Genomic DNA, 25,876 nt, shown 5'->3' on the forward strand with positions numbered 1-25,876 from the left:
AAAGGCCACAAAGTGGAGGGGCAGCAGCTGAGGGAACTCCTTAATCCAAGAACCTAGCCGACCCCTGCCAGGAATGGAGGTGAGAGTCTTCCTCCTTTACCCCCAGCTCAAAGCCCTGATGAAGGAACTGGTTCCTCCCAGGTGAATCACTACCACACACCCAAGCAAACCAATTAAGGACCAATGCTGAGAGCAAGAGTCAGCCCTCTGAGGGACAGGAACCAGAAACCCCTGGAAAGGGACATTGGGAGCAGGGGAAGGGCGAACTGGCAGTTGCCACAGCTGTCTCTGATGTGCCCTCTTCCAGTTCTGTCTCCTTTGCTATCTTTGTTTAAATTTCAGTCTACACTGAACTTCTTATAGGAATTAGACACAGGATTGTAAACTGTCTTCCATGTCCCTCTCCCCTTCTGGGAGGTCTGGTGGGGAACAAGAGAGCTGTGCACCTGCCCAGCTGTCCGCTCCCAGCCAAGCTTAGGATTTACTCTCTTGTTTTCAGGCAAATGTTGAACATCTGGTGCAAAAGATGAAAACCACTGTGAAGAGGGGCTTGGTATTAAGGTATCTCATCCACGGCTTGTTCCTGAGTGAAGAGAAGAATTAGTTAGGTTCTGGCTCTAGCCCACAGATTGAATCTGTTTGGGACACCCTGAGGAATTTGGATACAAATGCAGAAAACCTGCGCCATGGGAGGAGATAGAAAAGGGAAGAAGAAAGCTTAAAAGCAGAAAAGGGTCTGGAAGGAAGGGAGATAACCAAAGTCACAGGCTTTTGATTTCTACTTGGCAGGAATGAGAAGTGCAACGAGAACTATACCACTGACTTCATTTTCAACCTGTACTCTGAGGAGGGAAAGGGCATCTTTGACAGCAGGAAGAATGTGCTTGGCCACATGCAGCAGGTAGGGAAGACACCCTGTCACACCCTTCACCAGATGGCCTTACCCCCAGTAGCCACTGGGCCTCCTGCTGGCCTCCAATCTGCTAGGGGCCATCAGTGCCACCACAGAGCACGAACCTGCAGTCTTGTACTGGCATAGAATCTAAGCATCTTTACTCTGGAAATGGCCTTAGAGATTATGAGTCCATCCTCTTCATGAAGGCGGGTTTCTTAGCCTAGGCACCATTGCTGTTCGGGGCTGGATAAGTCTTTGTTGTGGGGAGCCGTTGTATGCATGGTGGGGTGCTTTAGCAATATCCCTGGACTCTACCCACTACAGGCCAGTAGCACCTCCCTCCTGAGTTGTAACAACTAAAAAGATGTCTTTAGACATTGCCAAATGTCCCCAGGGAGGCAAAATCATCTCTAGTTGAGGACCACCAGTTCAGTTGAGGAAAGCGAGGCCCAGAGAGGAGAAACAATTTTTTCAGGGCCACTCATCAAGCTGGGTGAGAGCCAGTGCTCTTCCCACCACACCATGCCGGGGAAATGAGTAAGGAACCTGGAAAATGAGTCTGGGCATCTTGCTGGTATTGGGCTCCATCCCCAAGAACTGGGGCTTCCAGGGGAAATGAATTCCTTTCTACCATCCACATTCAGTCCCCACCTCTGGTGGGGCTCGCTCACAGATGATACTAGCGGTCTTGGGCCTCCCAATCCTCAGTGTCTCCAGCTGATCCTGCTTACGTATGGACATTTGACCTTTGTCTACCCACATAAGAATTCCCAGTATCTCAAGTCTGAATGAGCTTGCTATTAGCCCCTGCAGGAATGGGTAGTGGATATCCAAGTGGATAAAGTATGACAATCTGTTCCCCATTTCCCACCTACTTTCGCTTAGCTTGGAGAAAATGTACATGATGTTTTATACTATTCAGAGGTGCTACTAAGGCCATCCATATTGATTCACAAGGAACACTTCTATGTCCATGACTATGGCAACTGACAAAAGCTGCTAGGCTGAAGACGGGCAGAGAAGTGACTGAGTGGCCAGTCAGACTAGAAGTAAACAATGGGATCTGGCAGCTGTGGAGCGAGAAGAGGCAGTTGTGAGATCAATTACTCCTTTATCTAATTAGTTAGCTCTTACACCTGATAAACGGCCAAATCTGCCACGCCAACTCACCCTGGTTCTCAGCACTGTCCCAGGATTTCCTTTCAGAGTTAAGACTTCCGGATTCCCGTTTCTGGCTATAAACCTGGGAACTTTTCTTTCCTTTTTCTCTGTATGTTTGGGTGTCTCTGCCACTTCATTAGAGTCTTTCCCTCTCTAACTTTAAGACTCTTTTTTCAGGGTGGGAGCCCAACTCCGTTTGACAGGAATTTTGCCACTAAGATGGGCGCCAAGGCTATGAACTGGATGTCTGGGAAAATCAAAGAGAGTTACCGTAATGGTAGGTGGGGTAAGAGGGTAAGCCCCCTCCACAGAGGTTGGCTCCCCATTACTGAAGCCATCCTTTATTGCAGGGAGGATCTTTGCCAACACGCCAGACTCGGGCTGTGTTCTGGGGATGCGTAAGAGGGCTCTGGTCTTTCAACCAGTGACTGAGCTGAAGGACCAGACGGATTTTGAGTGAGTACATCTACTTCCCTAGTAGTTTCAGGATCTCCTCTTCCCAGCCTGTTTGCCTTTTATCTTAGGACTAACACGGGTAGTCATACCTCTTTCAGATCTTAGCCCTTGCCCTAAAGTCCAGCCTCTTCTATTCACCTTCTTCCCATCAGCGTTTGATAGAGTCACTTGGGGTGCTAAAAGGTGAAATCATCATCTATCTCATTTCTCTGTAGGCACCGCATCCCCAAGGAACAGTGGTGGCTGAAGCTGAGGCCCATCCTCAAAATCCTAGCCAAGTACGAGATTGACTTGGACACCTCAGAGCACGCCCACCTGGAGCACATCAGTCGGAAGCGATCTGGAGAAACTTCTATCTAACCCTCTTTGGAGTGAGGGTCATGGATTGTCTGATCATGGTCAGCTCACCCTGATAGATCCAAGTCCATGTATTCCCAAGTGTTTTAGCGCATTTTTTTTAGGTTTCCTTTTATTCTGCAACTGTAGCCATGACCAGCTCTGGCCAGGGAGCTGGGGTGGTAGACAGTGAGTAGAAACTCCTTTTAGGTAGAATTTATCATGACTTCTACCCTAGCTTCACCTGTCACACAAGACTGGGCTCCTCTCGTGCTACTGCTAGATTTCAGCCACTCGGTTAGAATTTTCCTAAAAATAAGCTTTATTTATTTCTTTGTGATAACAAAGTCTTGGTTCCTCTACTACTTTTACTGCAGTGACAGACAATAGCTACACTAATAAATGCCAACTGGTCACTGTCCTTTTGGTTCTTCTTGCACAAGTAGATGTCATACTGCCAACCCTAAGGACCAGACACTGCTCAGACACCTGGGAAAATGCAGCCCATGCGATCACCCCGCATACTTCTCTCCACCTCCTGGTACATTTCCCGCAGCATCTCTTGGCTCTGTACAAAAGATCCTAGAACATCCTATGCTGGTCCTTACCCTTGTTTCACACCAGTCCCTCCTGCATCCTTTGCAGCCGTCGGGTGCACCAATCTCTCCTAAGTATGACGTTGTGTTTCACCTTTTGATCCTATACCTATTACCCAGGGGTGCTTTTTTTCCAGCCACCCCACAATCTTTACTCTTCTTTTGACAACTCAGCGTTCTTGCTTCTCAACCCTTCCCCTGTACTCCTTCCTAGATGAAAGGTAGAATCCATCTGTGGGGTCACATGCACATTTTGAAAGCCTGGGAAAGAGACACCTAGACCGGGGCCTGGTTTGGTGGGCTGGCTGAAATATGGCTTTGCAAAGTTGTCAGTTCTTATTTGGTTCAATTTGTGTTCTGTGTCATAACAACAGCTTCTTCCTCCTCATCAGCCAAGTGACCGTGTCATACAGTTGGGTCTTCAGGAGCCTCCAAATTGACAGGATGGCGTCCTGTTGTTGCTCTTGGCACAAGCCTACATATTCCTCCCAACCCAGTTTTTCACTTGCTTGATGAAGCAGGAAGAGGTTCCAGGTTTTACCAGGAGTGGAGGACGGATTAGCTCTACGACATGGCTTTTGCTGGCTGTCCAAAATATTACCTCTATACCCTGAAAACAGTTCTAAACAGTAACTGAGAAGTCTTGTCGGGAGTCCAGAATTAAAGAAGCCAAATGCTTGTGACGCAGTTCTTTAAGGGGAAGAGAAATTAACAATAAATATCAAGCACTATTACCACTGTATCCTCAAACTAGCTTATAAGGAGGGTAGTGACAGCCCCGCTTCAGAGTTCCAGCCAACAGGACTCCCAGTGATTAAATAATGTGGAGAAAAGTAGGAATAGTAGAAATTGCCAAACTTGCTTTTAGAAGTGTTTATTTCTTTCTTTTTTTTTTTTTTCAAGTGAGCAAAAAAACCCCACCAACAGCGAAAGGGCAAAAGCAGACATTGTTTTTCAAATTAGCTACGTCAGCAGATTCCAGTTATCTTTATTTGTGGTTCCCAATCAGTGAAAAGAAAAAAAAATGTTTTTCAAATTTGCATCTGGGTCATCCAAGATCAATAACAACTTGCTCTAGTTTAAGAACATGAAAAGAAAGAGTATTGTTGACCAAGGATGGTTCACTAAAGCAGTTCTTTTTTGAGTAGGTGGGCCATCTCAAAAGAAGCTCTTATACTGCTCTTCCCCCACACCCTCGGCTCCCCCGATGTCTTGTACAGATCAGTAAAAAGCAAAGTTTCCAAAACAGCTGAAAGGAAAATAACTCCCAACTCTTAGCAGAGTGAGCTATCTATAGGGAAATGAAGACCAGTGGGAAAAGCCCAGCCCTTCTCGTCCCCTGATGGAGTAAACACCTTCAGCCAAGGTGTACAAACACCTGCTAAGCCCGCTGGAGCAAATTGGCTTTCACAAAGAGAATGAATTGCATTAGTAGAAAAGTCCTTAGGACACTGAGTTCTTAGGACTGCTCAGAACCTGCTATCTCCTCTACTATGTGGAAAGCAGCAAGACAGTGTTCTTTCTGAAGTAACACTGCTGCACTACTATAACCCTCAGGTACACCCATGGAAAAGAAGCAAAGACTGCTGTTTCCTTTGCTGTTGGGAGAGGGGGCTAGTCCCTTCCACACACTCCACGACGTGGCACTCTCGGGTATCATCCTTATCATCCAGCCCAACTGTGTTTCTGCACACCATCTGAGGTCATCGTTTCTTCATCTTTGGGCCACATCTGTTAGCGGGGATTTTCTTAAACTTCACTGACCAGTTACAGTGCTTCTAGAGGGATTCTTCTGAAATTTTAATTGCGTTCCCAAAGGAAAACTAAACATATTCTTTAAATACTCTTCATCTTCTAGAGAATTTGGTTGCGCTGTTGACTTTTTCCCTAAAGGGGAGGGTAGGGGGAGAGCTCTTCTTTTGCAGGGTGCAATATAAAAAGCCACGTAAGCAATAAACAGAAAACAAAAGTGAGGGATCTTTTTTTGTTTGGTTGCTCGGTTTGGGGAGGGGAGATGATGTGGAGGTTACCGTTGTGACACGTTGCCTCTAAATACAAACCACACGACAGGAACTGCTTTTCCTGTTTTCCAAGACAAAGAGAGCACTGCAGGGAAAAGCCTCCCCCAGAGTAGCCTGTGTGACGGGGCAAATGTCTCCTCCAGCCTATTCCATGAGTAACAGGTATTCCTTCAGAGAAGCTGGCAGTGGAAGGCCCTTCACTGCATCTGGCAGATACTGGAGTCCCAAACTCCTGCGCACAGCATAGCGAGAGAGTGTTTTTAGAGTTCCTGGGGCTGAGCACAGGACAGTCAGTTTTTCACACAGTTGCTGGTCTCTGGCCACTTCTCGTGGCATGGTGCCATTCTTCCTTAACTCAAAGTGTCCCACGGCTCTGTGCAGGAGCTCAAAGCAAGAGTCTTCTTTCTCTGTTCCAAGTCCTCTGACTAGCAGAGCCACCAGGCGGGAGATGGGTGTCTGGCCTTTCAGGTTGATGACTCTGACCTCTGCACCATAATCAAGAAGGATGCTGACGCTCTCAAGATTTCCCTTCATGGCGGCCCAGCTGAGTGGGGTATCATTGTTATAATCCAGGGCATTGACAGAGGCCCCACTCTCTAGGAGGGCCCGCACACACTCGGCATTGTTCTTAAAGGCTGCCCAGTGAAGTGGGGTGTCTCGGTTGCCATCCAGTGCATTGGGGTTTGCACCATACTCCAAAAGGACCTCCACACAAGCCTCATCTTTCTCAGCTGCATAGTGGAGGGCTGTTCGGTTGTAACCATCCAGGGCATTTACCTGTAAAGAGGGAGGAACTACATTACAGTAGCTAGACCACCAAGAGGAAGATGGGCGGGCAAAAGCAGTCTGCATGTGTTTATCCACATTTGCTATGTCATGTTTTGAATATGAGAGTCAACAAGCAATTCCCAACGAGTCCTGGTGATCAAGAGGAGATATGACAGGATCTCAGGAGCAAATAGGAAGAGAATGGTCTCAGAACAACCAGCACTCTCTTCCGTGCACTGATTAGCTGGCCTGCTTCATTTAGATTTTTGCTACGTTCTTGTTTATTATTCACTAGGGTCTCTACCATGGGGGGAGGGGTAAAGAAAGAGATGATGAAGTCTAAATCCTTGTAACTACTCTGGAAGATATTTATTGGAAAGGAGCTTGAATATATAAGCCAGAGCAAAGTTTCTGGATTATTTTGCTTATCCCAGCTCACTCTATTCGGTGGCTAATGGCAACTAGACTGAGATATGAGGCCGGACTCTGCCCATGTAGTTTTGCTGTGTTCTTTAGCCATACAGAGAAGCTCAAATTGTGAATCCAATCAGCCCCCTTGCAAATATACACTGTGCAGTCACAAGAGAACCTGGATAAAAGCACGTAAAAGGAAGAGCACAGAACTTTCAATACTGGAATAGCAGCTGACTTGCTAAAAATCAATATTACCAATAATTTCTGAAGGCTACAAAGACTTCAATATTATCTTCCCCTCAAAATACAATAAAAATATGCTGTAATATTTAACTGAGTTCAACCTTCTATTTAGCTAAAAACTTCCCCCCAGGGTATTTTCACCATTGACATTGATCACTGACCTTCATTTCAGGGTATCTCACAAGAATGACTACATAATGGTAAGTACAGAACAGCATGGCTGTATGAAGATGATGGTGCTCTGGACTGGCCCCTTAGACTTACTGACCAATGTGTTTGGGGCCCGCGTAAGCTTCCTGGCACGTCTGATTCCAAACAGCGCCTCAGCCTATGCGACTTCCAAACTGCTTACAAACAGTCAAAACTACTTATTTATTTATTTAACAAGCACTTACTTAGCAATTACTACATGACAGTGTACTAAACACTCGACAACCTTATGAAGAAGACACCACTATCATCTCCATTTTATAGATAGGGAAACCAAGGCAAAGAAAAACTAAGTAACTTGTTCAAAGTCACAGACCTGGAAGTTACAGAGTTGGGATTCAAATCCATGAAGTCTGGTTCCAGAGTCCATTCTTTTAACCATTCACTACCCTATGCCACTTCCTGCTAATGTCAATATAAATTAATCTATGTTTCTTACCGTAAGACACATTAAAAAGAAGATATGAACAAGACATAACAAATGTAAAATAATGAGTGGGCAGAAATAGCACCAGTGACCTGAGCAATGGACTACCTAATGAGATCTATTTCCCAGTAATGGTGATATTAAAAGTACGTGTCTGGCAGGGGGTGTCAATGGTTTCCACTCATCACTGGAGGGTCCTCTGTACTTAGAGATCCTGGACAGTCAACAGGCAAGGAGAGGACTGAATGGAAAGGTAAACGACCCCAGAAGGAAGGCTGGGACAAAGGGGAAATAAAACTCCCTCTTCCTGGAGCCACAGACAAGAAAGAAAGGCAAAGGAATGAAATCCTTTGGATCATTGTATATAGTTACCATTACATTTTGCTTTAATATTCTCTATGCCAATGTTATGATGGGCTAGAAGGTGGGAAGAGATGGGAAAAGAGACAGAAATGTTAAGGAAATGTGAAGCCCAAGCTTTAGTGGATCATTAATGTGACAGTGTTAAAGACTTTACCTCCGCTCCTTTTTCCAGGAGTAACTCCACACAGTCAGCATCTGACACCATGCAGGCACAGTGCAGGGGTTTCAGTGTGCCATGGGTACAGTTCACATCTGCTCCCTATGGGCAGAAGGAAACTCCGGTCAGTGTGCTCAGCTCTGGCTCACTGAGCAGGATGAGACTCAACTGAGTCCAGGGCAGAAAAGGCCTCTAGCTCTGACTGCATTATAAACACATCATTGGTCCCAGTTTCCAGTCCTATTTACTAAGTAATATTCACACCAAGAGAATACACTGAAGATGAAGGAAAGGAACAATTGATTCCTTAGATCAAATTATTAAGGTTTTCCATAAGGTAACTTGCCAGACAGTCATCTAGACCTCACTGAGGACATAACCTCATGTGCAAAAGCGGTGGAAAACTGGGGATCAATCAAACAGGAGAGCTGGAAAAGCAATCCACTTTCTATGGCCATAATGCTCTGAAAAAGTCAGGAAACTGAGTCTGTCAGACTGAAACCAAGAGAACTGGCATGCTCTTTCTGCATTCAACAGATGACCATCATTAACAATAAGGTCACATTAATGTTCTCTTTCTGTTTATAAACATCTTCAAAGTAGTCTCTTAGCATCGGCATTCTCTGCTGCCTAGTCCCTGCTGGTACTTCTGTTTCACATCTGATGAAAGGGGATGGGGATCCTAAAGACAGACCAAAGTCGCTGAATGACTCAGCAGCAGAGCTAGAATTAGAATGTGACAAACTTCCTACTGCTGAATCCTCTGGTACCGCTCCTGCTGAGAACAAGTTTGTATGACTTTCTTCTCAAAGCTGCACCACCCAACTTTGAAGCAGCTAGAGAGCTCCAGGCAGTAAATAAGGATTCCACAGTTGTTGAAAAGAACTTACAAAAGTAAGCATCTTGATGCATTTTCTAGTGATCAAAAAATGACCCTGTAACTTCTCTTCAACAGGAATAATATTCAGAAAAAGATACCAAAGACCAAAGACCGTCAAGGACACTAGTCAAATAACAATTGCTGGATAGCAGTGGTTAGACATGTTAAGATGTTTTCTTAAGTCAAAAATTACCATGCACTTTAGGGATTGACATTCCTTACAGAACTACAAGTGGTAGCTGTTGTCAAGATAGATGGCAAGTGATATCTCTCTGTGTAATTATTATAAACCACAAGGATTTAAAAACCGCTTCTGCTTTGCTCATCTCCTTCCTCCCTTAGTAAAACATATATAGAAGACTTTGAGCTTACTGGATCCCACATGTACCATATCCAGACAGAGATTTCACAAAGAATGTGAGACTAGGGTTACCTAGAACATACTTCCTGAAGAAAATGTCAGATGCACAAAATGAGAGGGAGAAGAAAAGAGAAGCAAAACACAAGGAAAATGTATTTTCATGGTCAAGTTAATACATCTAAGAGGACTGTAAAAACTCCTTGGGACGCCTGGGTGGCTCAGTTGGTTAAGCCGCTGCCTTGGGCTCAGGTCATGATCCCAGGGTCCTGGGATCCAGTCCCACATCCAGCTCCTTGTTCAGCGGGGAGCCTGCTTCTCTCTCTGCCTCTGCCTGCCGCTCTGCCTGCTTCTGGTCTCCCTCTCCCTCTCTCTGACAAATAAATAAATAAAATCTTTAAAAAATCCTTGTGATATTGTGCTGAGTCAATGCTTCCAATCTGTAATCTATTACGATTCCCCAGGAACTTTCCCCCTTCACCTCCCACAGGCCTCTCCGTCAGTCCAGCACACTCACCCCTCTGATGAGGTCCTCTACATTATCATGTGGGAAGGAACGAATGGCAGCGATTGTTCGGATTAAGCGCTCTGAGAGAGAGTATTTGCTCTGAATGCTCTGCATAATATACCACATACTGGAACTCATCAAGGCTCAGAGTATGTTCACATGCTCCAAACTGCCTGAAACAAAGAAGTTTTAGGCATACACAACATCACTGAGCATACCTGTCCCTAGGATTAGGAATTCTCTGAGGCCTTCCCAACAGTACAAGTAGATTTCAAAGCGATCAATGACTAAGTAATAATTTTTTGGAATCATAAAGAAATAGAATGTAATAGTTGCTTGGGAGCTGGGTATACCTGGATGAAAATTCTCTGGCCTTCAGCACCTCAATTCTACTCTCTGAACTAGTCTGGAACAAGATTTCCCCAAGAGGCCCCAAGACCCTCATGGAGCTCTGTGGAGTTTACAAACAACACTAGGTAAGCAAGGGGATTTTTTTTAAAGGCTGAAGATGCCCAAAACTAACTTTCCCTCCTCTGGATTCTGTGGTCTTTACTATCACCATCACCTTTATCTTACTTGTTATATTTGGCCCTGCAAGTATAGTTATGTTCATATTGTTTCTCCTCTAAATTGTAATCAATTAGAAGGCAAGGTCCCTGTCTTCTATTTTTTGTTCATGTAAGACCAGCCACAGAATCTCACAAAAAGTAGGTATTTAATAAATACTGGTTGACTAAAGGTTATAGAAGTGATCAATACCTGTGTGAAGAGAGGGAAAAGGCTATGGAAGAAATACATCTATGTTAACAATGACGAGACATCTGTGAAACAGGTTAAAATGTCTTCACCAAAGAAAACACGGGAAATATTTGGGTGACATTCTAAAATAAAAATCTCAAAAGGACAATTAGTCATGTATAAAAAAATCAGAAAAAAACTGTGAAGTTCATACCAATGACATATGCTTATGGTTGTAGGAAAACAAGCAGACTTACGAGGCAAAACGAATTAAAAATTTTAATAATTGGCCTAAGAAATAGATTTGGGATAATATATGTTCAAACCACAATATGACAAAGAGTTTTAGCATGGAAGAAAAAAATGCAATATACTTAAATTTAACTGATAAGAGTTCTGGCTGTATAAGACCCATATACTAGTTGGGGAACATTTAAAATTATAGCAAACAAGGTGGAGCATTTCTATGAAAAAGTATATATCAAAAAACTGTAGAGAATATATAGTATGCAATATCAGCTCTCTAGAAATATGTGTTCTCATTAAACTCTAAGTTCTTTGAGAGTAAAGATAGTGTTATTTTTCAAAAGTTCCTGGCACATGGCAGGTTCTCAATAAATATTTGTTGAATTAATGTAAAGATTATTACTTTAAATCCTAAAAAATTCACACCTTGCATAATTAAATGTTATGCAAATGATCACTACTAAGGTAAAAAACCTAAATTATTTTCATTCACACTACATAATTTTTGCTTTTCATAATGGAGTATTCCCTTATGCATTATGTAATATAAATTTGAATAGTTTCTATTTTGCTAATCAGTAGCCATTTATCTATTTAAACTAATACAGTATTAATTAACAGAATGCAGGTTAACGATGTTCAATTCATAGGTATCAATGATTCATATTGGGCATTCTTCTCCTCTACGTTATTATGAATGAATAAACTCACACACTTGTTTATATGTCTCTACGAAACTTTCCAGATAGAATAGAGTTGGCATATGTTTTAACCTAACAGCCACTACATGCAGAGACAATGGTCTGTATCTTATACTTTTTTGTTGCAAGGGAAAGGGAGAAAAAACCAGAGGTGCATTTGAACCAGAGATTCCAAGAAGCGGGGGTGGGTGGGTGGGGGCAGAAGACAGAACATCTAAAGTGAAAAGCTTAGACTGAACTGGTTCTGTTATCCGTTTCTGGGCCATGATAATCTGAAGAAAGTAAACCCTGCAATCATTTTCGGGGCACTCCTGGGACTCCAGGCTAAGACTCCTAACTCAGGACATAACCAGTAGTTCTCAGCGGTTGCATGGAAGCTCCTGAGGAAGAGTGAAACTTCGGGGCGTATTAACAACATGCACTGTGGGGAAGGGTCAAGGAAATGTAAGCTTGACCCATTTCCAGACAGCAGCCCCTTTCCTCTGCTGGAACTGAAAAGCGTCTTTCCCCCGATTTTCTTTCACTGCGGACCCAGAAAAAACACCAAGGGGTTTTCTCTTGCGATGGTAGAAGCAAAGGGGGAGAGAGGCGACATTCAACCCCCTTGTGCCAGTGAGGCCTCAGCTTCCGCCCAGGCCGGGAGACCCCCAGCCCAGCCAGAGGCGCCCCCAACCCCACCACACCTGCTGGGGTGAAGTGGCGGGGGTGGGGGGCGGCTCGCGGCAGCTGCGTCCTGCGGAGGCAGAGCTGAAGGGCAAGGGCACTAAATGCGAGGACGTGTGGTGTCATTTTCCTCACGGGATCCGCAAAGATCGCAGCAATGCCGGCAGGTCTCCCTGCGGCGGGGGGCGGGGGCGATGGGTTTAAGAAGGTCGAGCGATCTACGCCTGTGGAGCTCCGGAGGCTAACCAACCCCCGCCCTGATTCTCCCAAGGCCAGGAACCATGTCTCTGTCTCCAGGGCTAACGAAACCCGAGTTGGGAATGGAGAAAGAGCTACCGCGCGTAGTGCCACGGGTTAAGGAACCTGGCTGCAGGCATTCCCGCAGCGAGGTACGCACTCACCAAACCGCGGGGCTGAGCTGGGTGGTGAAAGCCGCTGTCAAGGCGTGACCCGGAAGCAGAAGTTGTCGTCTCCAGCTGGCCCCCTCTGTTTACAGGATGTGAAGGGTGACTGGGATGGGTGCCTGCGCACCGGCCAATGGTTGGAGGCGGTGTGCGCCTGCGCAGACTCGTGAGGCAGCCTCCTTCCTACCCAGGTATAGTTAACAGGTTACGTTCTTTGCCAGCCGAAGGCTTGCGCGCAGGCGCAGTGTAGCGCTCTCGGTCGCAGTCCGGGAACTCGGGTCCGCAGCGGTAGGCAAAAAGCGCTCCCGCCCCGGCTCTTCCCGACGCTTTGCGGCAGCGCCTGCGTGGACCAGGCCTGCAGTGGGTCCTTCTGTGCCCTCCGCTGCCTCCCTCTGTCTCCAACTGAGGTGGCTTGAGCACCGCATTTCGAAATTTCTAAACTCGCTGCACTGGTTCAGTTGCTCAGGAGACTAAACTGTTATTAAGAAGCGTTTTGGGAAGCGATTTCCATCATTCATAATATCGGAACGCATGTATGCTCTTCTGAACCCTCCTGGATACTGTCCACGCACCCTCAAAGGGAACCATACAGAAGATGACCACCCAAGAGGTGTAGTAGCCCAAATGTTGAAGACTGAAAAAGACGTACATGCTGACAGAACCGTTCCCACCTTGAGAGATGCTGACATCTCTCAGTGATGTACTTTCCGTGCAAAGCGCAAACATTTGAAGCCAGCAGCACGCAGTGGTGCAGGTAAAGACTGAAGCAGTCTACCCAGGACGACTGTCAGTGTTGACTGAAATCTACCCAGCAGCCTGTTTAACCAAAAACGCCCCGACACCTACTTCCCGAAGCGCGTTTTAAGCTACATAATCGAATGAGTTTTAGAGTAAAGCACAGCCCAGAGAGTTCGTGAACATCACCAAGAGGATGATGAACTGGAAAAGCTCATGTCTTGTCTGAAGAGTGAGCCTCTTCTGAGTTCCAAACTGAAAAGATTTTTGCCATGCAGAAATGTGTCCCCCACCTCCCGCCACTCTGCTATGGTGAGGTTGTCCAATTTTTCAAAAGAAGCTAAAATCCAGATCTTTATAAAAGTGAATCCTATCCAGTTGCAAATATTGGCAACATTTTTAAAGAAGAATCATTTTGCAAGCAGGCAACAGTCAGCCTGTAAGCCACCAATTCCATATTCTGGTTTAAAGGCTGCTCTGGTCATTGGCAGCTCTATGGAAGAAGGGCTTAGAGACAGCCTGCTGATTGGGATGGAGTCTGGGGAGTTGACTTGAAGCTGTAGCTACATATTAATTACATTGCTTTTAATTCATAGATTTACTTAGGAAAGGAGGAAGGAATTTGAATGATATGTGGAGGCCAGAACACTATCCCCATGCCCCAACTACCATAAGGCATTTGATCAAAACAGTGAATGGAAGCAGTTTGATTCTGTGCCCCTTTCTTCTAAACCAGAAATCTATATTATTCTCTAGGGCCCTAGAGAATGTTAAACCTTCAGATACAAGGGCAAGAGATACCTGTGTTTGTGCTGATCCAAAATGGGAAGTTCATCCTGTGAACGTTAGTCCTTCCTGGCCATCGAAAGGGAAGATCATAGATAAATCAAACCACTACATGTATTGTCAGACCTAACCTTGTTTCAGTCAGTACCTCTCAAACTCTCACCTCTGTGCCTAGTACTGTCTACAATTAATACCCCAGTATATATTCTCCCTGGAATCCGCTTGAATTCTACTTGGCTGGGGAATTAATGAGGCAAGAGGCAGATGTGTAAAAAGTCCACTGCATGATGCAGTGGGCCAAGGTGTGCTAGGTCTCCCTCTCTCTGGACCCAGTAAGATGGTGCTATACTTGACACCACCCATAGCTTTCTCTAAGTGGAGCACAAGCTTCAGACAACTGATCTATGGAAGGGTTGGTGACTGCCTTTCTGGGCTTCATTTTACTAAGTCTAGTTCTAGTGAGTCAACCACTGTGTCTTGGAAAATCTTGGAAAATCCACTACACAAAAGAAGGAGGTCCTCCACATGTACACACCAGAAATGATAGAGTCAAAGGATGCAGCAAATGAAAATAGAACACTTGAGTTTCCTTTCCTTAACGGTTTTAGTTCAATGTCATATGCCACCTAGGTGGAAAGAGAAACCAGAGTACAGAAGTACAGACCTAGCTTTTGTCCTGACTCTGAGATTGATAGTTACTTCATCCCAAATTTTGGGGCATCAGTTTTCTCATTTGTAAAGTGAGAGAATTGGCTGAAATAATCTCTGAACATCCTTCTATTTCTACGATTCTGAATCTTTTTAATTTTAAGCAAAAATTCCTGCTTCCAAAATTTTGACTCCTCATAAGATAAGAATAGCTTTATGGCTATAAAAATACTACATATTAATAGTAGTATTTATGGCTTAATTATAAGATGCCAAAGTCTACATAGCGTCCCTTCCATTTTTGCTTCTTCTGGTGCCTCCTTTCTAAAGCAGCGTAAAGAGAGTGCCAATTCCAAGCTTCAGTTTTTACATGTTATTTGTGTTACATAAATGTTCAAACATACTGAAAAAAACTAGAGAGAATAGTACCACGAACTCCTTTATCCGTCATCCGTATTTAACATATTAACATTTTGCCAAATGTCTTAAATCTATTTTTTTATTTGTTGTTTTGTACAGCTTTAGTCTTTTCAAATGAACTATTCAGACAACATCCACGGTTTGAGTGGAATTTTTTTCTGAGAAGTTTTGATTTAACACCCTACATGGTCATATAAAAACTTGAGTTATCTCATGTTTATCCATTTCTTCCTTGAGAAACTATGACTTTTTCCCTGGGTTGTCTACTTTCTCAAAAGTTCTTGATTGGTAAATGTTGGGGTGTATAAATTCTGGGAGACTCCCAACATCTTATAAATATAGAATGATGATTCTCCCAGTGAGACTCCCATAGGCCAACTATACAGATTATTTCATAGTGTCTGAGAAATATACTGCACAACCAAATGAAGTTTCAGATCCATTCATTCATACATTTATCAAACATTTAGTGGCACCTTCTTTGTTTCAGGTTCTGTGCTCATGGTGCAGGGAAGACAGTGATGGTGAAACACATTCTCTTATTATCAAGGTTAGAGGTGGATTTGCAAACAGTCAATTGCCATTCAGGATAATTATTTCAACAAAGCTTTGATGTACAAAGTCAATGTTGAAGAACAGTTCTACTTCACAGTTAGAGAACACAGAATATAGAGAGAAAGGGTCTGTGTGGAGGTTTCTTGAGGAACAATTTGCTTATGCTTTTCAGTTCCCACTCCCTTCCCACCCAGAGGGAGAGTTAGTGCTCATGCTAATTCCTTATCCTTGAGCCCAGAGAGGGGATTCTATGGGACCAGAACAGTTGGCAGTTTTTTCCCATAGTTGTAAAACACAGAGAACTGCACCAGCACTTGCCTATAATTTAAAGGCAGGAGCCACAAAGCAGAGGTGGATGCTTTGGGATCTGCCAGCACTCTCATATTTGATAGGGATGATAAATGGAAAAATGTTTCTTAGGACCAGATATGGGCCATATAGAAGACAGTCAGCATAGTGTTGCCTTTGGTTTATTCAAAAGGGCTGTCTAGAGGTGTGGAGGAACCCAGTGACCATAAGCTAGAGATTCATGGACAAACATAGGAATCTTAGCATACACAGAGGTTGTCATAGGCAACCACCTGTATCTGTTTAGGCCAAAAGGACTGAGGTGAGAGGTCTCTGATGATAGGATTTCTAAAGAACATTTAAAAGCACCCTACAAGAAAAGGTCAACTTAAATCATCTGCCAGACCTAGATAGTACACATATATCATATCTCCTAGGTGCTCTGCTTTCCGCTTTCACACAGCAGGTCAAACAGCAGTTAGGTAGTGGGGGGAGGAGGTAAGTTAAGGGGAAAGTTGAAGGCAGGCAGCCACCAGCCACAAGAGGCCTTACATGGGAACGGGGAGGAGAAGTCTTAGACTGGTGCCTTAGAATGAAGACTGAAGTATATGATTACCATCTTGGACTGGAAACATTCTAATTTCCAAATCAAGACTCTCTTTCTTCGCTTAAAGTGATGTACTTAAAGGATTGTCAGTTATCAAAGAATGAACCAAAGTCAGGGAATCTGCCCAATTTTCCACTCAGGGAAAATTGCAGGGGAAGATCATCCTTTCTCTCTCTCTCTCCATTATATATATATATATATATATACATACACATATATGCAAACATACACACATTTATGTTTGTATATGTATAATACACACACACACACATATATGTGTGTGTGTGTGTGTATTATACATATACAAACATAAATGTGTGTATGTTTGCATATATGTGTATGTATGTATGTATGTGTGTGTGTGTATTTTTTTTTAAAGTAGGCGCCATACCCAACATGGAGCCTAATGCAGAGCTTAACTCGTGACCCTGAGCAGGGGACCTGAGCTGTAATCAAGAGTAGGACACTTAATCAATGGCCACCAGGTTCCCCCTCTCCCCCAAATTTTAAAAGATGATAAAAGCCAAAAAACAAAATGGTTTTTTATCACATCCTATGAATTTTGCATTTAACATTCCAGTTCCATGTCTATACATTTTAGTTTGTTATTTGTGATCTTCATGCTTTGATATAAGTGAGTTGTTTTTTGCTTGTTTTAGATACGTTGCGTCTCTCATAAAACTTTTAGGTCATTATTTTTTCTTCTCTCCTCTGCTAATTCCAGTTCTGCTCTTAAGAAGTGTTCATTAGATGGTGCTGGCTAACAGCACAACTAGTGTTTCTATTTTCAGACCTTGGCACAGACCAGAACTAGAAATTTGATAATGCTGTTTTGCTTGTAATGATTGCTGCCATCACTGTTCAACATGTATTAGTGTCCGAGATCTGGGCAGATGCCATTAAGCTGTCCCAGGTTGTAGACCTGGGTGTCTTGCTTTTTGAGCTTTGTGGCTACCTCACAGTGGCAGGCTTTTGTGTAACTCCCTTTTTGGAGTGAAATACTCCTTTTTTCACCAGCTGGCTCCAAACCCTTTCCCGATTTTGCATGCAACCCTCTAGAGTGACCATGTACTAGAGGAGAGGAATTCTGTCTTACAACCTCTGTAAGTGGTAACATGCAGCCTTTCCCTACAGTTTCCTGGATTCTGGCAGAACTTATCAATTATTCTTCTGTCTAAAAAAGGACTCATCTTTCTTTGGGGGCCACTTAGGTAATGTTGGTACAATGTTTTCCTGACACCTGTCCTAGAGAAAGGTGACTTAAGATGTGTTTCCTTCCAAATGAGCTATTCTCTTGTCCCCAAAGAGCGGGGGGAAAGAATGAAAAGGAAGTTTGTGATACTCTAAGAGTGAAGGAGAGAGAGGGGATCAGTCAAAATTAGCAAAGTAGGGTGAAAAAAAAATAAGATCTAAGTGTCAGACTAGTTGGGAAAATTAGCTTTGGTTCATTAATACAATGGTCTATTTTCTCTCTACTTTGAATTTCTTCAGTTTTTAGGGTTACTGTTTATTGCTTATCCCTTATTTGAGAAACAAAATAATATGTAAATACCACAGGGACCAAGTTTCCAGTTCTGATATTAGTTCTAGTTACTTTGACAGTCTATGCAAGTTATATTATCTAAGTATCAATTTACTGATCTGTACTACCTGATGTGCAGATGGTGGTTCTTATATATTTTGTATTTGTCTGGTGTTCCCAGTTACACTGTAAGCACCTCGAAGGCAGAGATTCGGATTTCCTGCACTCACTCCTCCCTCCCCCATAGCACAGTCCCAGACACACAGTAGGTATTGGATACATGCATTGAACTAAAGTGAACTAACTGACCTCCCAAAGACAGGAATAGTGGAATGCCTCTATGTACTGGTCCTTGACCCTAAGAAAGAAGTCAGAAGTTAACAATTAAAAGGACATTTGAAAAGGAGCTTTGGAAATAGAAACAAAGGAAAAGGAAAAAAAAGTACAGATAAATATAAGCCTTGTGAAACTTTTTTTTTACATTTAAACTTTGTCCTAGAGAAAGTAGTTCATCAGAGAAAAGAACAGTATTAGTGTGCAGCAGGGGTAGTCTCCCAAGACGTGTCATCAGGATTAAACAAGGACTTCTTTCAGAAACTGCTTAGAGGCAGACATGCTCCCAATATTCAAACTCTATTCTTTTTCTTTTTCCTTTTAACCTTCCCCAAGGCTTAAGGAAATCTATGAATTGCTACTTTTTGAAAATTAGCTTTTCATCAATATTTATTATATCTTTGGCCTCATAGGTTACCAATATTTTCCACAATTAGAATAATTTTAAAACATTTTGAGACTTTGTAGAGAAAGAATGCCTAAAGGATTGGGGGGGTGCAATAAAAATAGAAATAACAATGTTAATGATAATATTTAAATTACATATACATAGATATTATTTTTTCCAAGAATGTGGGCAGTTATAGCTAGATCACCTAGCAAACCAAGACTGGAATAGAGAAACACAAGCAGGAGGGATTTCAAGATTGTTCAAGGAAGGGAAATTAACAGAGGAAATGCTCTCTTGTCTGGTACCACTGGGTGGTCTAGACTGACCTGGAGAGTTCTACTAGCAAGGAATGATTGGATTCTCTGAAACAATTTCAGGGACTTAAGAAGCTTTAGAAACTGTTAATTTGAGAATTTTGTGCTCTTTTGAGCCCCTTGCTATTTCTAGTAGGAGTAGGTCTCCCCCTAGAGGGGGAAATAGAGAATTTATTTCTCAGACTTTTGCTCAGAATTGAGTTAACTAGTTTTGTTCATTCACTCATCAACCATTCATTCAATAAATACTTATTAAATTCTATTACTGTGCTATTCCTTATGACAGATGCTGAAGATATGGCTGAAAATAATATCAACATGGTCCCTGCCTCCAGGAAAATTATAGTTAGTGTCAGAAATAAACATTAGGCACAGAAACACAAAAATAGGGGCACCTGGGTGCCTGGGGGGTTAAAGCCTCTGCCTTTAGCTCAGGTCATGATGCCAGGGTCCCTGCTCAGCAGGGAGCCTGTGTACCACCCCTCTGCCCCTGCCTGCCTCTCTGCCTATTTGTGATCTCTGTCTGTCAAATAAAAAAAAATCTTAAAAAAAACCAAAAAAATAATCACAGTAGTGGTAAGTTCTATAAGGGAAAAGTATGAAGGATAATATAACCATTCAGTAGAGTCTCAGTAAATCTGGGAGGTAAAAGAAAACTGCTTTGATCATGGATTTGGAAAATAAATGGATATAACCAGATCAAAGCTGCAGGGAGTGGGCCCTCTAGAAAATGGTCAAGAGTATTCAAAGATTATGAGTGGGAAAAAGTTTATGAAGTTGGAAGAAGAGTATGAGGCCAGAATGATAAGGAAGCAAAGGGCACAAGTTAAAGCTGGAAAGGATAGATGCTCCAGATTAGCCAGGGTCTTTGTGGACATACTAAAAATTCTAAACTTTATCCCAAAAGAAGAAGGAACTATTGATAGGTTTTATACAAGTGACATAATCACATCTGTCTTTTTAAAGGGTTACTTTGACTTTCTGATGAATGTATTATAGAAGGAACAATGATTAAAATAGGAAGAATAGCAAGTAAGTGATCTAGGCAAGAAGTGGTAGGGACTTGGACTAAGGTGGTGGCCATATAAAGGGAGAGAAGTGAGTGAATTTGAAATATTTTAGGTCAGAATAGATAGAGCTTGGTGATTGACTACAAATTGAAGATGAGGGGGTATAGTCTGCCAACAATGACTTTTAGATTTTTACTGTATTCTCCTAGATGAATTGAATAGGCATTCACAAAGGTAAGAACTTGAGAGCAAACAGGTAGTGTGTGTGTGTGTGTGTGTGTGTGTGTGTGGAAAGGTACAGATGAATACCCAACTTTTGTATCAACATGGACGGGACTGGAGGAGATTATGCTGAGTGAAATAAGTCAAGCAGAGAGAGTCAATTATCATATGGTTTCACTTATTTGTGGAGCATAACAAATAGCATGGAGGACAAGGGGCGTTAGAGAGGAGTAGGGAATTTGGGTAAATTGGAAGGGGAAGTGAACCATGAGAGACTAAGGACTCTGAAAAACCATCTGAGGGGTTTGAAGTGGCGGGGGGTTGGGAGGTTGGGGTACCAGGTGGTGGGTATTATAGAGGGCACGGCTTGTATGGAGCACTGGGTGTGGTGAAAAAATAGTGAATAATGTTTTTCTGAAAATAAATAAATTGAAAAAAAAAGTTGGGTATTCATCCTTTCTGATGAAGGCATAATACTCCACTGTATATATGGACCATATCTTCTTTATCCATTCATCTGTTGAAGGGCATCTTAGTTCTTTCCACAGTTTGGTGACTGTGACCATTGTTGCTAGGAATATTGGGGTACAGATGGCCCTTCTTTTCATGACATCTGTATCTTTGGGGTAAATACCCAGTAGTGCAATTGCAGGGTCATAGGGAAGCTCTATTTTTAATTTCTTAAGGAATCTCCACACTGTTTTCCAAAGTGGCTGCACCAACTTGCATTCCCACCGACAGTGAAGAGGGTTCCCCTTTCTCCACATCCTCTCCAACACTTGTTTACTGTCTTGTTGATTTTGGCTATTCTAACTGGTGCAAGGTGGCATCTCAATGTGGTTTTGATTTGATCTCCCTGATGTCTAATGATGATGAACATTTTTTCATGTGTCTGTTAACCATTTGTATGTCTTCTTTGGAGAAGTGTCTGTTCATGTCTTCTGCCCATTTTTGGATGTGATTATCTGTTTTGTGTGTGTTGAGTTTGAGGAGTTCTTTATAGATCTTGGATATCAGCCCTTTGTCTGTCGTGTCATTTGTGAATATCTTCTCCCATTCTGTGGATTGCCTCTTTGTTTTATTGACTGTTTCCTTTGCTGTGCAGAAACTTTTAATCTTAATGAAGTGCCAAAAGTTCATTTTTGCTTTTGTTTCCTTTGCCTTTGGGGACATGTCTTGAAAGAAGTTGCTGTGGCTGATGTTGAAGAGGTTACTGCCTATGTTCTTCTTTGGGATTTTGATAGATTCCTGTCTCACATTGAGGCCTTTTAACCATATCAAGTTTTTCTTTGTGTATGGTATAAGAGAATGGTGGAGTTTCATTTTTCTATACATAGCTGTCCAATTTGCCCAGCACCATTTATTGAAGAGACTATCTTTTTACCACTGTATATATTTTTAAATTTCCCTTAAAATTATTCAAGATGTTTCAAAAGAAACCTTTAAAGACTGATAATCTCAACTCCACTCTAAAGAACAGAAAAAGGATGACTTTGAAAAGTCTTTAATGAAATAAATGTAACATTGGGACAAAAATCTGATAGATTGTACAAAGAGAAAGGTACAGATGAATCTCATTCATGAGTATCAATGCAAAAATACCAAATAAAATATTAGCAAATAGAATCAAACAACACGATATGTCATGACCAAGTTGATATTGCTTTAGGAAAGAAAAGATGGTTCAATGTTAGAAAATACATTAATATATTTATTAATATTATATATCAGAAGAAAAGACTTGTGAATATTTCCATAGATTGTGAAAAAAATATCTAAGAAGATTCAAGATGTATTCCTAATAAAAATAATTGTTAAAAGAGGAATAGAAGAGTATTTTCCTAACATTATAAAGCATCTTGCTTACCAGTAGCTTACTCTTTTTATGGGAAAACACTGGAGGCATCCTTACTAATGTCTGAGGCACAACAAGGATGTCTACACTATTACTATAACATCTAACACGGAGTTTGAGGTATTTGCCACAGCACTGATATAGAGAAAGCAATTAGATATATGAGAATTGTAGAAAATATAGTCACGTGTCTAGAAAATGAAAGCAAGGCAATAGGAAAACTGCTGAAAATAAAAAGATAACTCAGCAAGGTGCAGGATATAAAAGCAATTTGCAGAAGTCAGTAGGATTCATACATACAGGGAAACTTTATGATACTCCCCAAAACACAAAAGTAAAAAACTTGAATGAATAAAAGACATACCTTCAGTTAATTTGTAAATTTAATATAATTTCAGTAAAAAGTCTAACAAGATTTTGTTTGTTTTTTTAGTTAGATAAATGGATTCTTTTTTTTAAAAAAGATTTTATTGTTTTATTTGAGAGAGAGACAGTGTGCACCAGCTGGGGGGAGGGGCTGAGGCAGACTCCCCACTGAGCAAGGAGCCCAAAGCAAACTCCACTGGGCTCAACCCGAGGACCCAGGACCTAGGACCTAGGACCCAGGACCCGGGGATGACGACCTGAGCCAAACGCATATGATTAACTGACTGAACCACCCAGGCACCCCTAGATAAATCGATTCTTAAGTTCATATGGAAAAAACTAAATAAGACTTTCTAGGAAAAACGCTGAAAAGAAGAGCAATGGGGAGGGGCCAGTCTTACCAGACATTTAAAATACTAGAAAGCCTTCACAGTCTAAAGTGTAGAACTGGCACATGAATAGACAGTTACACAATGGAACATCATATAAATCCAGTATATAAAGTAATTTTCATATATGATAAAGAAATTGCAAAACAAGGAAGAAATGGACTTTGTAATAAATGTTGCTGAGAGAACTGGGTAACATTTGGACACCTGTAAAACTGAATTCTTTGTTTAGACTGTACACCAAGATAAACTCTGCATGGATTAGTTAACTAAACATAACAAAAATGGAAACCCTAAAAACAACAGAAGAAAACATGGGTCAGTTTCTGTATAATCATTACCCATGGGGGTAGTGAGGAACACATCTCTATGACTTGAAATCTAGAATCAATAGAAGACAACTTCCATTACATGAAAATGTTTAAAAATGGCATGACCCAGATACCACAAGTAAGACCAAAGACAAATGATTCACTGGACAAAATATCTGCAACTTAAACCACAGGAAAAGGTTAATCTCCTTAATATAAAAAGAGAGCCTAGAAATAAAAAGATAAATGCAGTGGAAAAATAGCACAAGACATAAACATAGTTAAAAATTCATGCAAGTGGCCCTTAAAGTAGTAAAATATACTCATTAAAAACAACAACAACAAAAAAGAAGCAAATTGCATTACATTGAGATAGCATTTCTTACTGTGCTGGCAAAAACCCAAAAGTTTGAGAGCACACTCTTACCACAGTTCTGGTGAAAGAGACATACGATATGGACCAGTGGAAGTGTAGAATGATACAGCCCTCAAGGAGGGGAATTTGTAACTATCTAGCAAAATTACAAATAGAGGCAGTCAGCCTTTAACCCAGCCAGCCCATTTTCTAGGAAACTATCTTAGAAGTACATCTGCACAAATTCAGAATGATATATGCACAGGGTTATTCCTGTGGCATTATTTTTAATGACAAAAGACTATAAATATCCTGAATGCCATTAAGAGAGAGGACCAGAATAGTTAAATTAATTATAGTACATAGTGGACATAGTCATACACACATAGGAGTATTTCTTTGCATTGCTATAGAATGATTGTCATAATATTATGTGAGGTAAGGTGCAGAGCAGTATATGGGTACCTAGTTCTTGTACAAAATTAGACATTAAAGAATAATTTAGAAACTAATTAAAATGGCTATTTATAGGAGGTGGGGATGGGGAATAAGGATTAGTGGGTAGGATTGGAAGAGACTCCTCTGAGTATACCTTTTCTTTTGTAGTTTTGACTTTAGAATAATGTAATTATTTTACATAGTCAAAAAGTAAATTAAATCAAAAAGAGAAAAAAGAGCAATCCCTAAAATTAAAAACAAAGTAAATAAGCCTAAGCATGTGAGTGGTAACACAAAACCCCCTCAACAAAAAAGATTTATTTTACATGACTTTTGAATGCAGGACTTTGTCTTTTCTTTGTGGGATATGCCCTAATAACAAAACAATCTGCAAAGAATCTTAAACTTCATTCTGTAGTTTTGTTGTTAATATCAATACTGGTATCATGAAACATTTTATGTTTATTATTGGATAAAGCAATTAAGTTCAGTGTAAGAAGTGATAAAAATGTAAAATCAAGTAAGTTAAGAATCAAGTGTGTAAATAAAATCTGCAAGCTCTAAGTATTCTGGAGAAGGCACTAATCTCACTGCAGAATGTGAGCAAGTTGAATGACGCGGAGCTGTGCATGAATCTTTGAATGAGGAATCACAGAAGACTGTTCTTCAGTGCCTGAGGCTGATGATCCCCAGAAAACGTCTGTGAAGCTGATGATATATAATACCCTGATACTGAATATGTAAATTGTTTTTACACAGTTACAAGGGACCAGATGCTTGGAAGATAGGGGATTATGAAAAAAACTTTTTAAAGTCACAATTAAAAACCTTTCAGTATTTTAGCTTCTGTTCAAGGGAAATGTGAAGAGAGCGTTTTTCACAGATGGCCTCCATGTACCAAAAAGGGGAGGGGGGCACTTAACAAACCACCTCTGGACTGCCTGCAGGCATTATGTGCCTCTGAGAGCAAGACCGCCTTCACAATATACCTGTTGGGAAAAGAAATGAGGACGCTCGTTACAGAATTTCACTAGTGTGTTTGATGGGATTTTCAAGAACTTGCATTTTCTCAGGGCACCTGGGTGGCTCAGTGGGTTAAAGCCTCTGCCTTAGTCTCAGGTCATGATCCTGGGATCCTGGGATGGAGTACCGCATGGCATTGGGCTCTCTGCTCAGCAGGGAACCTGCTTCCCCGTCTCTCTCTGCCTGCCTCTCTGCCCACCTGTGATCTCTGTCTGTCAAATAAATCAATAAAATATTTTAAAAAAGAACTTGTATTTTCTCTACTTAAAAGAATGAAGCCCTTTATCTAAATTGCTATCATTCTTTGAGCACCCAAACTTTCAAGTGTTTTGTGGAAATGAAGTTTAAGATTCAAAAGACAAAGTTACTCTTGGAAATACCTCATAAAGTTAAATAATTTCTCTTGCATTTTTGTAAGAATTATTATTACTTTTTGCTTGGTATAGAAAAAGGAGCAAGCTAACTAAAGGCAGACTTTAGACTGCATTATAGAAATGTTTCAAATATTATGGGTTGTATTTGTTGGTTTAAATGTCAACTGTGGAAAAATACTGGTTTTCCCACAATAAAGGGTTTGGCACTGCTTTGAAGGCCTCCCCCCACCCAAGGGACATTGCTAGCAAACATAGCAGAAAGCGGGCCCACTTATGAATTCCATCTAACCAGACAAGAAATAGTATCATTGTTTATTGCAACTGGAAGAGTTTCTACTAGTGTGAAAGAAATGGAAAATTTCAGGAACTTGATGCAAAATATTCATTAA

The 25,876-nt window shown here is 41.6% G+C and overlaps 2 protein-coding genes and 1 pseudogene across 6 annotated transcripts in view; 2 read left to right on the top strand and 1 right to left on the bottom strand.

The window, feature by feature from the left end:
• The window catches only part of PFKM (phosphofructokinase, muscle), a 43,421-nt gene extending 40,152 nt beyond the window's left edge, over positions 1–3,269 (top strand). For all 3 annotated transcript variants that reach the window (XM_044226787.1, XM_044226785.1, XM_044226786.1), the window contains exons 19-23: positions 500–561; positions 790–901; positions 2,234–2,333; positions 2,407–2,512; positions 2,728–3,269. In XM_044226787.1, the coding sequence (XP_044082722.1) occupies positions 500–561; positions 790–901; positions 2,234–2,333; positions 2,407–2,512; positions 2,728–2,872 (525 nt within the window). In that variant the 3' untranslated portion in view covers positions 2,873–3,269. The remainder of the gene's footprint in view (positions 1–499; positions 562–789; positions 902–2,233; positions 2,334–2,406; positions 2,513–2,727) is intronic.
• A 1,033-nt stretch (positions 3,270–4,302) lies between these two features.
• On the bottom strand, positions 4,303–12,617 carry ASB8 (ankyrin repeat and SOCS box containing 8). 3 transcript variants are annotated; one of them, XM_044226793.1, is made up of 4 exons: positions 12,543–12,617; positions 9,803–9,966; positions 8,045–8,149; positions 4,303–6,242 (listed from the first exon to the last, which is right to left on the bottom strand). In XM_044226793.1, exons 2-4 carry the CDS (start codon positions 9,929–9,931, stop codon positions 5,610–5,612), a joined length of 867 nt encoding a protein of 288 aa, XP_044082728.1. In that variant the 5' UTR covers positions 9,932–9,966; positions 12,543–12,617; the 3' UTR covers positions 4,303–5,609. The 3 variants fall into 3 exon arrangements, with proteins under 3 accessions (XP_044082728.1, XP_044082727.1, XP_044082729.1); XM_044226792.1 differs by having other exon boundaries at positions 9,803–9,962; positions 12,543–12,601; XM_044226794.1 differs by lacking the exon at positions 9,803–9,966 and having other exon boundaries at positions 12,543–12,606.
• On the top strand, positions 12,299–25,876 carry LOC122890946 (annotated as a pseudogene).

The sequence above is a fragment of the Neovison vison genome, chromosome 12, assembly GCF_020171115.1.
Source record: "Neovison vison isolate M4711 chromosome 12, ASM_NN_V1, whole genome shotgun sequence".
Taxonomy (NCBI): domain Eukaryota; kingdom Metazoa; phylum Chordata; class Mammalia; order Carnivora; family Mustelidae; genus Neogale; species Neogale vison.